This window comes from Natrix helvetica, assembly GCF_964273705.1.
Source record: "Natrix helvetica genome assembly, chromosome: 4".
Taxonomy (NCBI): Eukaryota; Metazoa; Chordata; class Lepidosauria; order Squamata; family Natricidae; genus Natrix; species Natrix helvetica.
The window spans coordinates 119033394-119049007 of NC_138550.1; the positions used below are offsets into that span (position 1 = coordinate 119033394).

Genomic DNA, 15614 nt, shown 5'->3' on the forward strand with positions numbered 1-15614 from the left:
CCTTCCCCAAAAAGTGGGTGAAAATGACTATACGTCTTATAGAGCTAATGTTACTGAAGCCCTGCCCACCCGCTAGCCATTTTCGGCCTCCGTGAGCTCCGTTTTTTGGCCTCCACACATTTTCGGGCTCTTCCAAGCAGCAGGGATCACCACTATCGCCTATCACTGCCAATAGGAATCGCCAGCGATCAGCAGCGATCCCTGCCTGGAACGGGCCGAAAATGGGGCGTGCGGAGGCCAGACACGGGATGCTTGGAGGCAGCGATAGGCTTTGATCCCTGCAGTCTGGAACAGCTGATTGGTGGTATTCCGGGAGGCCAATTCAACCATCAATCAGCTACTCATGCTAAATCAGGCTGCAATAATGTGCTGAAGCTGACCAGGCTGTTCACTGTTTGCTGCAAGGACGCTAGCCAGATGAATACTGATGGATGCTGGGAGAAAGAGGCAGATTTTTTTTTCTTGTTTTCCTCCCCAAAAGCTAGGTGCATTTTATGGTCCGGAGCATCTTATAGTATAAAAAATACAGTAATCATTATTTCTTTGAATTTACAGCTACAATATCTCCCAAATTCAAACTGCTTTTTTCCCCTCCAGCAAAAGGGCCATGTAACTATTTAAGATATATTTAGGTGGGGCAAGTATGAGAAATGAAAACCAGTATACCATATATTTTCAATTGTACTTTCTTTCAATTTGCACAGTATTTGAGGTGTTGTGATTTGTAGCCAACTTATAGCCAACACTTAATGCCAAGCCTGATAACTAAAAGGTTGTGCGAATATTAGAGTTCCAAGGAGGCACTGAAATGGATATTTGTCCTTAGAAAAAATGGAAATTATTTTTGTGTGCATTATTCTAGGAACAGCACTCTAAAGCAGGTTATAAAACAGGATAGATAGCAGTGCTTCTCCATTCCTGGCTGGATATTAGCACATACCACCATTCTTAAAAGTAAAAACTTAGAGGAACTATTGCTGATACTGGAAATGAGGGGAAAGATCAGCATAACAGAAGCAGTGTTAACTAGCTAGGGAGGAAACTTATGCTTTCCTAAACTCCTAGTTCATTTTTTTCTGATTCTATTGTCCACTGACACACTGAGAAAAACTATATTATGTTCATGAATCCAAAATACTATGATCTATAAATTCTCACCAATGTCAAAAAAAAATAAAAGCTTCATAAGAGTAATGAATTTAACAAGGGTAGATAAAAAAAAACGGGAGATCCGTGGAAGTAGTATGCCATGGTTCTCCAGGCCAATCTACTCAGAAAATCAGGGACGTGCGGTCAGGGGAGACAGAGCCTCACCGCTCTTATCATGAAAAGAAAAAAAAAAGGGAAAAGGGAAAAGGCACACGTGGTCCGATTCCTTGCCTTCCTGAGTCAACATGAAGGGGACCGCGGAGCGCGAGCTGGCAGAGCTGCTCCGCGATCCCCTTCATGTTGACTCAGGAAGGCGGGGAATGGGACGTGTGCAGGAGGCTGAGGCTGCCTCAGCCTCCTGCACACGTGGTCCCATTCCCCGCCTTCCTGATGACGTCACCAGCCTCACCAGCCATAAACCTCATCGCACGTCACTGCAGAAAATATATGTGCAGGGTAGTACGTTCACTCTGAAAAAAAATAAAATTACAATAGACACACGGTTAGTGACACAGTGATATTAGTCTTTCACAAAATTATATTCTTTATATAAATCATGAAGTTTGGATTGTCAACTCTTAATAAAATCTTATACTTCGCAATAGCATTTGAGGTATTTTATTGATATAGCAATCTTATTTCAAAATGGCATTATTACAAAATGTAAAAATCCAGCTAAACCAGAAAAACACAGATTATTTTTCCTGGGCCTTCAAACTCTGGTTTTATCCTCCAATTTCACCAAAATTACAATTTCCATTGCTGGCCTTATATTAAACTGGTGCAAGATGTGCCAGAATGGCCTTGTATAGATAAATACATCGAGATAGGTAAAAGCTGTAAAGCTAGCTGCATGCAACAGGTTCTACCAGGAAAAATCCCCCTTGAAGATAACCATGAGATCTAAAGAGCAATGCAGAAGCAAGAGTTCTGTTTTAGTCATCTTTGTCTTTTGCTCCATGTTTCAGGATGCGTGTGAACTCAATGTAATTGAAATTGCCCTTTTTATCAATTGGTGCCTCTCTAAACAGCTCATCAACCTCTTCATCTGTAAATCTGTCTCCCATTGTTGTCAACAATTCTCTTAAGTAGTCTTCTTGAATGACGCCTAGAAACGTGAAAAGATTTCAAGAGAGAATTTTAGTACAAGAAGTTTTAGTATAACGTATTATACACAAAAAAAAATCAAAATTAATCAAAAGGCTTTATTAAAAGTGCTCTGAAGTGCTTTTAAAATGTTACTGTTTCAGTAGTTATTTATACTTTAGGAAATAAGTAATTACATGAACAAATAAAATGTTTGTAGTTATTTAGAAAACGCAATTACTACTAAATAATTAGCATTTTTTTTTCTATTCTAAATAAACTGTGGATTCAAAATCACGGTTTGCATGAGCAGAAGTATGAAGTCTTATGCAATTCGATTATGTCAGTTATGGCTGTCACCAAATTAAAGTTATGACTGAGATCTTAAACTATTTTAGTAAATGGCCCAGGTTACTGGAAACAATAAAGTAAAATGTTAATAATGCTGTGGTATCATTATCAGGCAGCTGAATTTATCAGAGAAGCAAGGATCAGTGATTTCCAATTCTGACTGCGAAACCAAATGATTTCTTCCCTGAACAAGAAGAGTTTCCATTTTTAAAATCATCCCTACCAAACCATTCCTTTGCAGAAAATACCCCTAATTTTTGCAGTTTTAAAAATTTAATGTCACAGCTTTGCTTCTTAACCACCTACAGTATTTTGCCATAGTGTCGGAAGGTGTTACATTCCTTTGCCTTAAACTTGTATATAATTTTAGACATAACTAACCAAGATTATATAATCAAACTCAAAAGCTATGAAATTATTTGTGATACCGTGCAGCTTCTTACCTGTTGCTTCTTCATCAAAACATGCAAAGGCGTTCCTGATTACATCTTCTGGATCAGTGCCATTTAATTTTTCACCAAACATTGTGAGAAACATAGTGAAGTTTATGGGTCCTGGAGCCTCATTCATCATGGCATCTAGATATTCATCAGTTGGATTTTTCCCTATAATTAATTAACATTTAAAATTGAGCCACATCAATAGTTGGAGGGTTACATTTCAAGGCGCAGCTCTAAAGTATTAAATAAAAATTCCTTACACTTTAACGGGGAGTAAGTTAGCTAGAAGAAACATAACTGAAATAAAATAGAAAAAGTGATTACCAAGTGAAGCAAGCATATCATGCAGATCTTCTTTGTCAATAAAACCATCTCTGTTTTGATCAATCATGTTGAACGCCTCTTTAAATTCTTGAATCTGTGACTGATCAAACATAGCAAATACATTGGACGTAGCACGCTGAGGGCGCTTCTTAGTAGTCTTTGTCTTTGCTCTTTTGCTTGACATGTTGGCTGATAGACTCTAGGAAGCAAAAAAATCATTGAAGTAAGGAACAGTAGAGAAAGGAAGCAACATCTAACTTCAAGGCTGTTTAGCTTAACAATTCATCATCACCACAGTTACAATTTGTTCTAAACAGAGAAGTCTTCACTGTAAAGCAAGTTAGGAAAAACAAAAATAGTATGAAGAAAAAGCCAACATACTGTATGTAAAAAATGAAATTTAAATTATATGTTACTCCCTGAACTTCACAAACGTTCATACCCCGTAACCTTCTTGTTTTATTTATGCTCTACGGATAAAGTAGGAGAGAGTGTGCAATTTTACAGACCCGATAGCTCATAACGGTATAGATGTGGGAATGCTGACCCAACTGAAAACAAGTTCATAAATGAAGATCAATCTGTTTTCAGCTACCCACTAAAATATGTTTTGATTCCTTTGCTGTTAAATCAAACAGTGCTGAATTTTTAACTGAATTAGAAAATAAGTATTAAAGGCTATTTAAGAATTAAAACACTTTTTGAAATCATATATCTGGATTTAATATATGTACTAGAGAAAAACCTTACCATGATTCAAAATAGACTACAGCCCAATGGTTTAGTCAAACTTCAGACAGCAGGAAGAGATGCTACTGCTGGTTATATATTGAAAGGGAAGCACTATAAATAGGTAATCCTGATATCATCCACTGATTAACTTCACAATTTTAAACTTGTGTTCCATCTATTACAACAGTCCCCTGACATATAAGAACACAAATTACTGTCTGACTAAAAATAAGCCCATGCACAAGTCACCCAGCAAACATTCATTACTCCATAGCTAGAATAGCCAACAAGCATAATGTTTAGAATCTTCCATCTTCAACTTTCTTTCAGATATTAAATGATCTAAGTCAAAGTTACTAGAATTAAAAAGATTCATATTTTTCCACTGTCAGTTAGATATAACATTTCTTCAGGAGTAATTGCATACACCTACTGCTCCAATATTATTCTGGAGACTACTATTTTATTTCGCTAAAATATTTATTCAGCACCATACAGTAACGCATGCTGCATGCAGGAAATATTGGTATTCTACGTTTCCTGAATAAATGTCAAAATAGCTGAGGAAAAACTGATGTGAAAAAATAATTTAAAAAATTACTGCAATGGATTTTATTACAAGAACTGACATTAAAAATCCGATCACATGCTAAACTCATCTCTGGACAATCACTCTACCATCAAATTTTTAAAAAAAACCATTCAAGAGTTTTAAAAAATATTTAAAATTATGACAAATAACCAAAGTATAGATTGTCATCAGCTTACAACCGTTTGTTTAATGACTGTTTGAAGTTAACAATGGCACTGAAAAAAGTGACTTATGGGCGGTTCTCACATTTACAACTATCCCCATTGTCACACGATTAAAATTCAGTTGCTTGGCAACTGGCATGTGTTGGTCATCATTTGTAACCTTCCCAGCTAGCTTCCAACAAGCAAAGTCAATGAGAGAAGCCAGAGTCGCTTAGCAACCACATGATTCACTTAGCAACTGTGGCAAAAAAAATGACACAAAATGGGGCAAAACTCAATAACTGCTTTGCTAAGCAACAGACATTTTGGGCTCAATTGTGGTAGTGAGTTGAGGACTAGCTGTGTAATAAACTACAAATAGTACTCAGGAAAATCTTTAAAATTCCTTTTCAACATAAATGTAAATATAAAATCTGGTTACCATAATTAAGATAAATTTAGTCTTAGAAATTTACAACTTTCAAATATCTTATTTTTATTTTTTATGCAAAATTTAAAAAAAACACAAACTAGAATAGGGCAAAGCTAAACAGAAGAAAAAACAATCAAACAAAAAATTACATTAAAGAAAAAAAGAAAAAAAATCACATATTGTGTGTCCCCCCCAGTTGAATACTAATAAATATATTTCAACATTAACAGTTTTCCCCTTTGCGAAATAGGTCTACAATATATAAGCTTCTAGAACTCTGTTTACCCAAGCAATTTGACCTATCATTTATCTACTATTTTTAAAAAGGTTAATAGGTAAGCCCAACACCAAAAACTAACTAATTAACTCGCAAAAAGTCTGCAACAGCTTCATCCATTACTGTCATTGTTTCTGATCGGTCCTTGAAATTATACCAACGGTATTTCCATATAATTTCATTTCATTCCCCAAGTCATAGATCTCTGTTGTAAGTATTTCCACAGCATGCATTTTTTTAAAAAAGTGCATGAATTTTCTTAAGAAAGTCCAATTCATTACTGATCCACCATCATCCTTTCAGACTTCTTCACCAAACCTTTAAGTTTCCAATAAAGTTCGTTCTCCCCCTGTCAGCAACAAATTAATTTCCAATCCATCAAATTGGCTATATCTGAGTATCCTCTTTAAGTTGATTTATAATTGTTGTTGCTTCATTTAATAGCAACAAATAGCTGTTGCTATTAAACCATTTATCTAAAAATTTTATGTTAAAAATATGTTTATATGTAAAAAAGCATTCTTATTTTGAAGACGTTCAAGAAAACTTTTGTTATTTTCATTTTTAATGTAGTCCATAAACATAGGCATTTCCTCTTAAGGACAGTCTGTTCCACTACTGGCTAACCACAGGAAGGTTTGAGATAATTTTTCCCGCTATAGAGAACAAATAGAAGAGACAAAGAGAAAAGTTCCTATTTCTTAAAAAAAAAAAGGACCAGAGAAATATTAAGAAATAAAGTACAGTAAAACAGCAAAGCTCTCATAAAAAAACCTGGTAAAAATCGAATTCCTTACTGCAAGAGTCTAGAGTACATCAGATTGCATTCACTAGAAAAGATGAAATCAACTTTCATGTGGCAAAAGCAAAAGTATTTGGTACTCCAAAAACAAAGTAAAAGTCGTTTTAAAAATCACATTTATAATCCAGCAAGGCCTGGCTTCTGCATTCAACCAGATGTTTAGCATTTAAAATGTAAGTCAGAAATCAAAAGAAAACAATTTCAAAAGGAGATGTTAAAGCAAAGATGCGCTTAAAAATCTGAACAAGTGATAGGAAAAGATGGAGACTCCGACTCTCTGGCCGTTCTGACCGTGAATTGCAACCACTAAGTTTTCTCATTACAGGGAAGTAATTGTGTCATCCGAGAGTCATCTGGGGTTGTTCCTAGTTGGTCCCATTAAAATCTGGGCAGCATATGCAAAAAAACAAGTTTTGCCAGCAAAATCAACTATTTGTCAGCAGGGGAAAAAAAACTTCCAGTCACTTAGGGCACCATTTTCAGAGGATCCCTAAATATCTTATAATGATTGGGACTATATAAATTAATTAAAATTAGAAAGCTGGCAGTAAACATTCCTATTTTTTTATATGCACAATCTTAAAGAACATTTTTCTTTTAGGAAATTTAGGAACATTTTGTCTGTATAGTTTAAAGTACCTAAAACTCCAACATAAATATTTTAGAACTAAGTATGTAGTAAAACATTTTATTTTATTTTATTATTTGTTTGTATCCCGTCTTTATTATTTTACAAATAATTCAAGGCAGCAAACATATGTAACACACTATTCTCCTACCTATTTTCCCCACTTCAACAACTCTGTGAAGTGGGGTGGGCTGAAAGAGAGTGACTGGCCCAAAGTCACTCAGCTGGCTTTCATACCTCCTAAGGTGGGACTCAAACTCCTGCTTTCTAGCCTGATGCCTTATGCACTAGACCAGGGCGTCAAACTCACGGCCCATGGACCACATCCAGCCCACAGGTGCTTAAACCTGGCCTGCAGTGCCTCTGCCAGCAAAAACTCAGCTCGGTGAAGGCCATTTTCACTGGCAGAGAGTTGCAGGAGGTCATCGCAGCTGAAAACGGAGTTTGGGAACCTGTTTTCGCTAGCAGAGCGCTCGGGCCACCACAGGCGCCCCCAACACGAGTGACATTGAGCTGGCCATGCCCATTCCAGTCGCCCAAGGTCAAACAGAACTCTGATACGGCCATCAATAAAATTGAAGTTGACACCCCTGCACTAGACCAAAGATGTAAGATGTATATTAATCTATTAATAGCCAGGGGATTGATAACTTTTCTTATAATCAAATACTTTAGCCAATTTTAAATTATCAGAATTCTAAAAGGTAAATGTAATGAAGTGTACTCCTATTCAGGAGTGTCCATTACATTAATCAGTCACCACCTTCCCCCCCCCCCCTTTTCCTTTAATCATGATAGCTTATACCAAATGAGCATACTCAGTCCGTACTGGCCTCTTTTAGTGATATCCTTTCTCCTCAATTTTTCCTTTTAAAATTATTTTTGTGTTTCTGAAAACCCCAAGATCCCAACGACAGTACTGATACCTCCGTCTTATGAGTGAATAACGTCTTTTCAGCAACCGAGAGTCAAAAGCACTGAAATATAATTTCTAAAAATGAGGCTTTTACTATTTCTACCACATGGTTTTCTGATTTCTCCTCCTTGAAAACAACCAGCATTTAAAGCCTAGTGGGTGCATTTAAATCTTAAGTGAGTTCTTATATATAAAAAAGCTTTGGATGCTGGGACTCCCAGAATCTGCTAATACTGCCATATGGTGTATAGATGATGCATTTCAGTAACATTGTCTTTGCAATTAAACAGAAAGAATAGATTATTATTCTTATCAAAATCCAATAAAATGTGAACTGCACCTGGCAGTCAAAGTATAAACTACTTTTAACCTCATTGCCTTTTATTCCAAATTATAATTGACTTGGATTACAATTTGTTCTGTTTGGAGTTTTATAAAAAGCATTTTGTAAGTGATCATCAGAAAAGCTTCCTTTTTCAAAGTGGTGGTACAGGAGAGAAGCATTAATGATTTTGGACAGATATTCACAACATTTTAATTCATACAAGTCCTGTTCTACTTTGCATACTTAAAACATAAGAACTTCTGAGTGTAGGTAAATCTATGAACATTAAGTGTCTTGCCATTAGATTTAAAAAGTGCTGCACGATAGCACAAAACAAAACCCAATCAATCTATCTGTACAGGTAATCCTTGACTTACAATCACAATTGAGCCCCAGATTTCTGTTGCTAAGTGAAACATTCGTTAAGTGAATTTTGCCTCATTTTATGACTTTTCTTGCAACAGTTGTTAAGTGAATCATTGCAGTTATTAAGTTAATAATAAGGTTGTTAAGTGAATCTGGCTTCCCCATTGACTTTGCTTGTAAGAAGGACATAAAAGGGGATTACATGACCCTTGGACACTGCAACCGTCATAAATATGAGTCAGTTGCCAAGCATCTGAATTTTGATCATGTGACCATAGGGATGCTGCAATGGTTACAAGTGTGAAAAACAATCGTAAGTAACTTTTTTCAGTGCTGTTGTAATTTTGAATGGTCACTAAATGAACTGCTGTTAAGTTGATGACTGCCTGCATTCATTTCAAACTTTATTTTCCAGAATGAAAGGGGCATGAAACTACCTCCAATTTTCCAGATTGTGTTCACTATACAGAATTAGAGATTAGGGCTCAGAATATAGAATAAGCTTATTTTGTTAGAAACTATTTTTAAAAAATTTGTTTTTAGAATTGGGTTTGCCATTGCAATCAATACTGTAACTGGAAACCAGCAGAGTGCAAATCATCTTTAACATGGCTTCCTTTGGAATGTACTAAGAAGAATGAGCTAAAAGGGCTGGGAAAATATTTCAAATTCCTCACCATCATCAGCATATTTTTAGAGCCTTAAGGTTTTCCAGACTTATTTTTTTCCAGTTATTTTCACACAGAAACAACCAACATCTTGTGCTAAATTCTATGAATTCTAATACAGATCAGTTTTATAATTATTCTGAGCTTGTTTGCATGAAAATACTATGCGTGTACGTTCACAATGAGTGCCAAAGATGTATCTATGCCCAATTGGAATACAAAAATCATATTTTAGGTCTTCATTTTGGAACAAATCAAATTCTCAAGTGTTCTTGGTTATTCATTCCTTAAAAGAATAGAACAGAGAAACGTCTTCCATAAAATAGGTGTGCAGGTAAGTCCTCAATTCACAAGTTTGTTTAGTGACCGTTGGAAGTTACGACGAACTTGAAAAAAGTGGTTTATGACCATTCTTCACACTTATTACTGTTGTAGTTCATGCGATCAAAATTCAGACACTTGGCAACTGACTCACACTTATGACAGTTGCAGGGCCCCAAGGTCACCTTTTGCAACCTTCTGATAAGCAAAATCAATGGGGATGCCAGATTCGCTTCACAACCATGTTGCTAGCTTAACAACTGCAATGATTAAGAAAGATAATAAAATGGGGGGAAACTCACTCAACAACTGTTTCACTTAGCGACAGAAATTTTGGGCTCAATTGTGCGCCTTAATCAAGGACTACCTGTACAGGGTAGTGTGTTCTGCACACACAGACTAATTTATATAGCAATTTATAGAGTACTTTTTCTTCCACCTAATGCCCGCTAGTTGTATTGAGATGGCAAATTCCACAGCTCCCAGCCAGCACAAATAGTAGCCAAACTGGAAGGAGAATCTGGGACTTATAGAGTTATCCCCAACCCCAATCCCTGAGGCTGTAAGAGCACTATTATGGTTTCTTTTTTTAAAAAAAATCCAATTAAAAAATAAAGGCAATATACAAACTTCTTTTTTCTACTTTCGTTTTTCTTTCAAGATCTGTGAAAGGATGGGACCAAAAATATCCAGAACACTTTTATTGCTCAAAGAATACAGATAGTTCTCATTTAATGACCACAGTACACGAATGCAGTAATTAAGTAAAACATTACAATACCTAGGCCCAACTTATGTCAGTCTTGCTGGGCTCATTAAGCACAAAGTTATATGGCCACAACTTGCCACTTCCTGCAGTTTCCCCACTCACTGCTTGTCAGAAGCCAGCTCCCCAGATTGCAGAGAGGATACTACGAGCACTAAATAAATTCAGACAGTTGGCTCTTAAGCATCTCACATCCACATGGCTGTTCTGACCATCTTCAATCATAAACTTACTGTTTCAGCACCATTGTAAGTTTGAATGGTTAATAGGCAGAACAATCATTAACCAAAGATTAAGTGCAACCGAATGTGAATCTCCTCTGATATTGTAACTTCTGCACTGCATTGGTGACTTTTTGAAGGTTTCTGAAATGCAGTGCTTTGGTTGGATCCACCTATTACACTACACTACGGATTTCTGCAACTATAGCTTGAGTAAATGAAACTAAAACATGCATCCGAAAGGCCTGAAAACCAGACCTTTCTGATGCATTTGACAGATTTACCCAAAGCAGAAATGTGGCTTTTCGCTAGGAAAAGAAAAAAACCTGCACCGTCTCATAGCAAGAGGTCTGTGGAAACCACCAACTACACAATACCGTTTGTTGGGAAATAGGGTCAAGCAGAAAGAAGCAACAGCAGCACCGAGTCTGCTTTTGGGGGGGGGGGGGCAGTCAAAGCGCTCCGAAAGTATTTGGTTCAGGAAATTATCCCATAAACTTCTTGGTCAACTCCAACCGTTTCCTGACAACACCAGATCAGCCTTCGTGGGCATTTTAAGGTGGTTAGCTTGTTTCCAGGCTTCTAGTTTTACCCGATCTAGCTACCATCGCCCCCATCACACTCAACAAGCTCTGGTCTGCTGCGGATGATGGGGGCGGAGTCCCCATCCATCCAGCGAAGACCAAGCAGCCTTTTCAAAGCATTCAGAAACAGCTTCAACTTGCCTCCCCCCTCACCTTCGGCCAAGGCCAGATAAACAACGGCCAGACAACCCCGCCAAGACCGGAGATCGGCCGAGGTTTGCAGGATCTGGAGATCGGCCGTCCAACCCCCCTTTCCTGTTCGACTCAACGCCCTAATCCAGCCGCCACCCCGTCCCAGGACTCGCTGCCGAGAGAAACCAACCTCCGAACTCCCGGCTGCCGAGATCTGCCCAACCGTTCAAAAGTAACCGAAGCCGAACTTCACAACCGCAGCGGGGAAACGGGAGGGGCGGGGAGAGAAGAGAACCACAGGGGGAACCTGTCGCCTTCCCCTATCCGCATCCGCTATTCCAGCACCCTCTCGCAAGCGAGTCTGCCCACCAACCCAACCGTCCCCGGTTTCTCTCACCTCGACTCTAACGGAAGAAATTGGGCGCCGATGGATCGCGGTAAAGGACGAACGGCCGTTCGAACCAAGGAAACCAACAGCCCCGGCACTTCCGGAAAGCGCGACGGAGGGAGAAACCACTGCCGTGGCTAAAGGAGGAGAAAGTGAAGCCAAATAGAATTAGACGGTGCAGTCGGTGAAACAAAGCATAGCCTGCTAGTGATAAGGCACACAGCAACTATAGATTTGTTTTCTTCTAAATTTAGATACGTGCTGGAGCCCAAAAATCCAATAGGAAAGGAATGGCTGGTCCAAACACTTCCCTTCGGTTTTTTTTACTATTGATTTGGTACAGTCCTATCTGCTCGCCGCATTCCAGAAGACGGGGTGTGGCTAAAATGGGAAGGAGAACTTGGGGGCGCATGCGCGAGTGCGCCTGATGACCTTGTAAGGGAATTGAAACTCTTTTCCTGTTCAGCCGTAGTGGGTAGGGCGCTGGTGACGTCAGGAGTTTCGCGCGAGCCAAGCTGACGTGTTTCAAGTCGCATTCCCTGGGAGGGGGCGGGGGAGAGGGGAGGGGAGCGCAGCTTTATCTGAATGGAGCGGGAAGCTCCCCTTGCAGGGGTATAAGCTTTCCCGCTCTTGAGCGCTCTTCCTTCGGTACTAGGAGGTTCCCTCTGCTCTTCCCAGTTATTTTTTGAGTACCGGAAGCTTGATCCCAGGGATGCCCCATAAAATGACTATAAGTGATTAGTCTAAAGAAAAGAAGAATTAGGGGCGACATGATATCAATAATACTTAGACTTATATTCCCCTTCACAGTGCTTTACAGCCCTCTCTAAGAAGTTTACAGAGTCAGCATATTGCCTCCAACAATTTGGGTCCTCATTTTACCCACCTAGGAAGGCTGAGTCAACCTTGAGCCTGGTGAGATTTGAACTGTTAAATTGCAGTCAGCTGGCAGTCAGCAGAAGTAGCCTGCAGTACTGCACTCTAACCACTGCGCCACCACACCTCAGGATAGCAGTGTTCCAGTACTTGAAGGGCTGCCACGAAAAAGAGGGGATCAAATTATTCTCCAAAGCACTAGAGGGCAGGACAAAAAATAATGGTTGGAAACTAATCAAAGAGAGAAGCAACTTACTTGGAATTAAGTAGAAACTTCCTAACAGTGAAGACAATTAACCAATGGAACAACTTGTCTCCAGAAATTGTGGGTGCTTCATCACTGGATGTTTTTAAGAAGAGTCTAGAGCAGTGATGGCTAACCTTGGTGCCGAGTGGCCAAAGAGTGTGTGTGTGTGTGTGTGTGTGTGTGTGTGTGTGCGCGCGCGCGCAGCCGCAAAAGGCAATGCGAGCACCCCCACATATGCGCCCCTTTGCTAAATCGTGCGTGGGCATGGCCGTGTGTGATGCATTCGGCCTGGAGGCCATGAGTTTGACAGCCCTGCCCTACAGTTAATTTCTGACTTGGTGCCTTAGATGCCTTTATCTTCATCCATATAATTTCATTTGTATTTCCACATTTTCCCCTTAGGATTTCCCCTTAGGATTACATTCTTACACTAGGCTCTGATTTTTTTCCTTCCATTTCTTATTATACTGTTTAAAAAGTTTAATTTTTTTTTTAAACTGAGGCATTCAGATGAAGGAAAAAAGTAATGAGAAAATAGTGTTAATAAAACAATAGACATGGTCTTAAAAGAATCTCTCATAAAAGCTATGAGGCTGTAAACATGGGACAGATCCAAGCTTTGTCTATCCTCATCACAACACAATATATTGAATTTCCACAATGACGGTTAACTTTAGATACAATAGTTATTATAAACTTTTAACCAGCACACATTTTTGCTGGCCACATGACTAAGAAAGTGTCTTCAGACAGTGCTGACTCCTTGTCTAAGAAACAGAGATGAGTATCACCCCTTAGAGGTGAACATGACTGGGCAAGGGAAAACCTTTACCTTTATAACTATTAAATGGTTTTCCCCTCAACTATTTTACTAGCTTAAATACATTGTTATAATGCTGTATTCCTTTCCCCTGAAGATCTGCTTTCCATTTCACATGATAAAGTGTGGGGTTGGAGGAATCTTTTCCTAAGCATTTCCACCATGCCTCAGTCAAGCTCCTCCACATTCATTTGAGGAATCACCTCTACCCAGTTAGATCTCCCATTAGATCTGGCAGGGAGAGGCATGCTTCAGGTCCGTCTACAAGGGAATGCCATTTGTCATGGACTAGGGAGAGAGCCCTTTTTGTCTTGCCCTTTGGAGCATCATCCTGGGGAGAACAGAGTGGCCTTGGCCTGACTAGTCTTTTATAAGGCTTTAAATATGTGACTTTATTCAATTAGTCAATGTTGATGCAACAAAGCCCTCCTCTTCCATAGTAGTTATTTTGTAAGAATAGTCATAGTCTGCTCTCAAAATTCCAGCACACCAAACTAACCCATCAAATCATCAGTACCTTTAAATCCAGAGATAGTGTGGATATCTCAATTGTTTTCTTTCACTATCAAATCATTACCTAACTTGATATGAGCATTTTTCTGAAGTGTATAATGATTAATATAATTTTACTGTGTAGATAAATTACATGTTGGCAAACATATTGACTTCATGATTCTTTTGGATAGTCTGACATCAAAACACTATGATTTTAAAAGACAACAAGGAGGCAGGCAACAAGAAGCAGTTGACATTTTAAGTAATTTTGGGGAGCAAAAAACCATTTTAAAAAGTATATTTGAAATTATTTTGTTTACTATTTGAAAGAAAATTAGGGGATTTTTAAATTTTTATTTTAAAAATCAGATCAGTTCCCAATTATCTTACATACATCAATCTAGAAGGTAAATTTGTCATGTCTTTACATGGAATTATTTTCAAGTTAAATGTAGATATGATTCTGCCCTGTGAAAATAAAGAAGTATATACTGAAACATGTAAAACTCTTGTAGTTAATGGCAGCATTAACAACTACCTGTAATATTCCCCAAATACAATTCTTAGTCAAGAGAGAAGGTTGATTGAAAACCACAAATGTAAATATTTAACTAATGATGCATCATATGAAACAGTAATTCCCCGAGGGGTCTAGAAACGTTGGAATGAATTTCATGTGGTGAGCTATACTTGTGTACAGGGAACTATGACCCTTTAAAAAGAACATAGATTCACAGAATATTCAAATAAAGCAATTGATGGAATCTTTATAAATCTCATCTGTAATTATATTCATATACGTAATATGCTAAGAGTGGGCCCTAAATGAAATGGAATTTGTTTGTTAATGAACTTGAACAGTCTCCTTCCTGGATCAAAATGTTTGTCTTTACTAAATATAAAAAATATATTTCAATAGCTTGAAATGCTATATTTTAGAAATGTTCCTGCAGCAAGTTAGGACAAATTTTAAGACCTTCCCAAATATTTCATACTGAGATTATTAGTATGTATTCTACCGTTACAGAGGAAGTACCAAATATGTAGTTATTTAATTAAATTTCAAGGATGCTTGACTCCAGTTTTAAATATTCATTTGTAGATTACAATAGACATTACAGTATTTGTCAAAGAGAAACTTGATTAAACTGAAGTCAGCTATATAAATAGAAACACAAAGAGATGAAAAGTATACTGTATGGAAATAGAGATGACATGAGAGGTTAATAACCTTGTTTATGTCATGCCACTGTTGTTTTTAATAAGTTTTTTTACAAATGTAAAACATTAGCTAAGTCAGGATTCCCAAGGTTTTATCAGTATTTATTTTTCTAAAAGTGCAATAATGACACTCAGCTACAAGTAATCCTTGGATTACAATGACATTTGGGACTGGAATTTCCATTGTCACTAAATGAGGTCATAAAAGTGTAATATCATGTGATTGCATCACTTAGTGATAGCAAACTCAGCATTCCTGGTTGCCATCATAATCCCAGGACAGTGTGAGTCATTAAGTGAGAACCTCATTT

The 15614-nt window shown here is 37.9% G+C and overlaps 1 protein-coding gene across 1 annotated transcript; it reads right to left on the bottom strand.

The window, feature by feature from the left end:
- Positions 1–1751: 1751 nt before the first annotated feature.
- MYL12B (myosin light chain 12B) lies at positions 1752–11926 on the bottom strand. The gene is made up of 4 exons (XM_081950801.1): positions 11654–11926; positions 3351–3549; positions 3030–3191; positions 1752–2257 (listed from the first exon to the last, which is right to left on the bottom strand). Exons 2-4 carry the CDS (start codon positions 3532–3534, stop codon positions 2085–2087), a joined length of 519 nt encoding a protein of 172 aa, XP_081806927.1. The 5' UTR covers positions 3535–3549; positions 11654–11926; the 3' UTR covers positions 1752–2084.
- Between the last annotated feature and the right edge of the window lie 3688 nt (positions 11927–15614).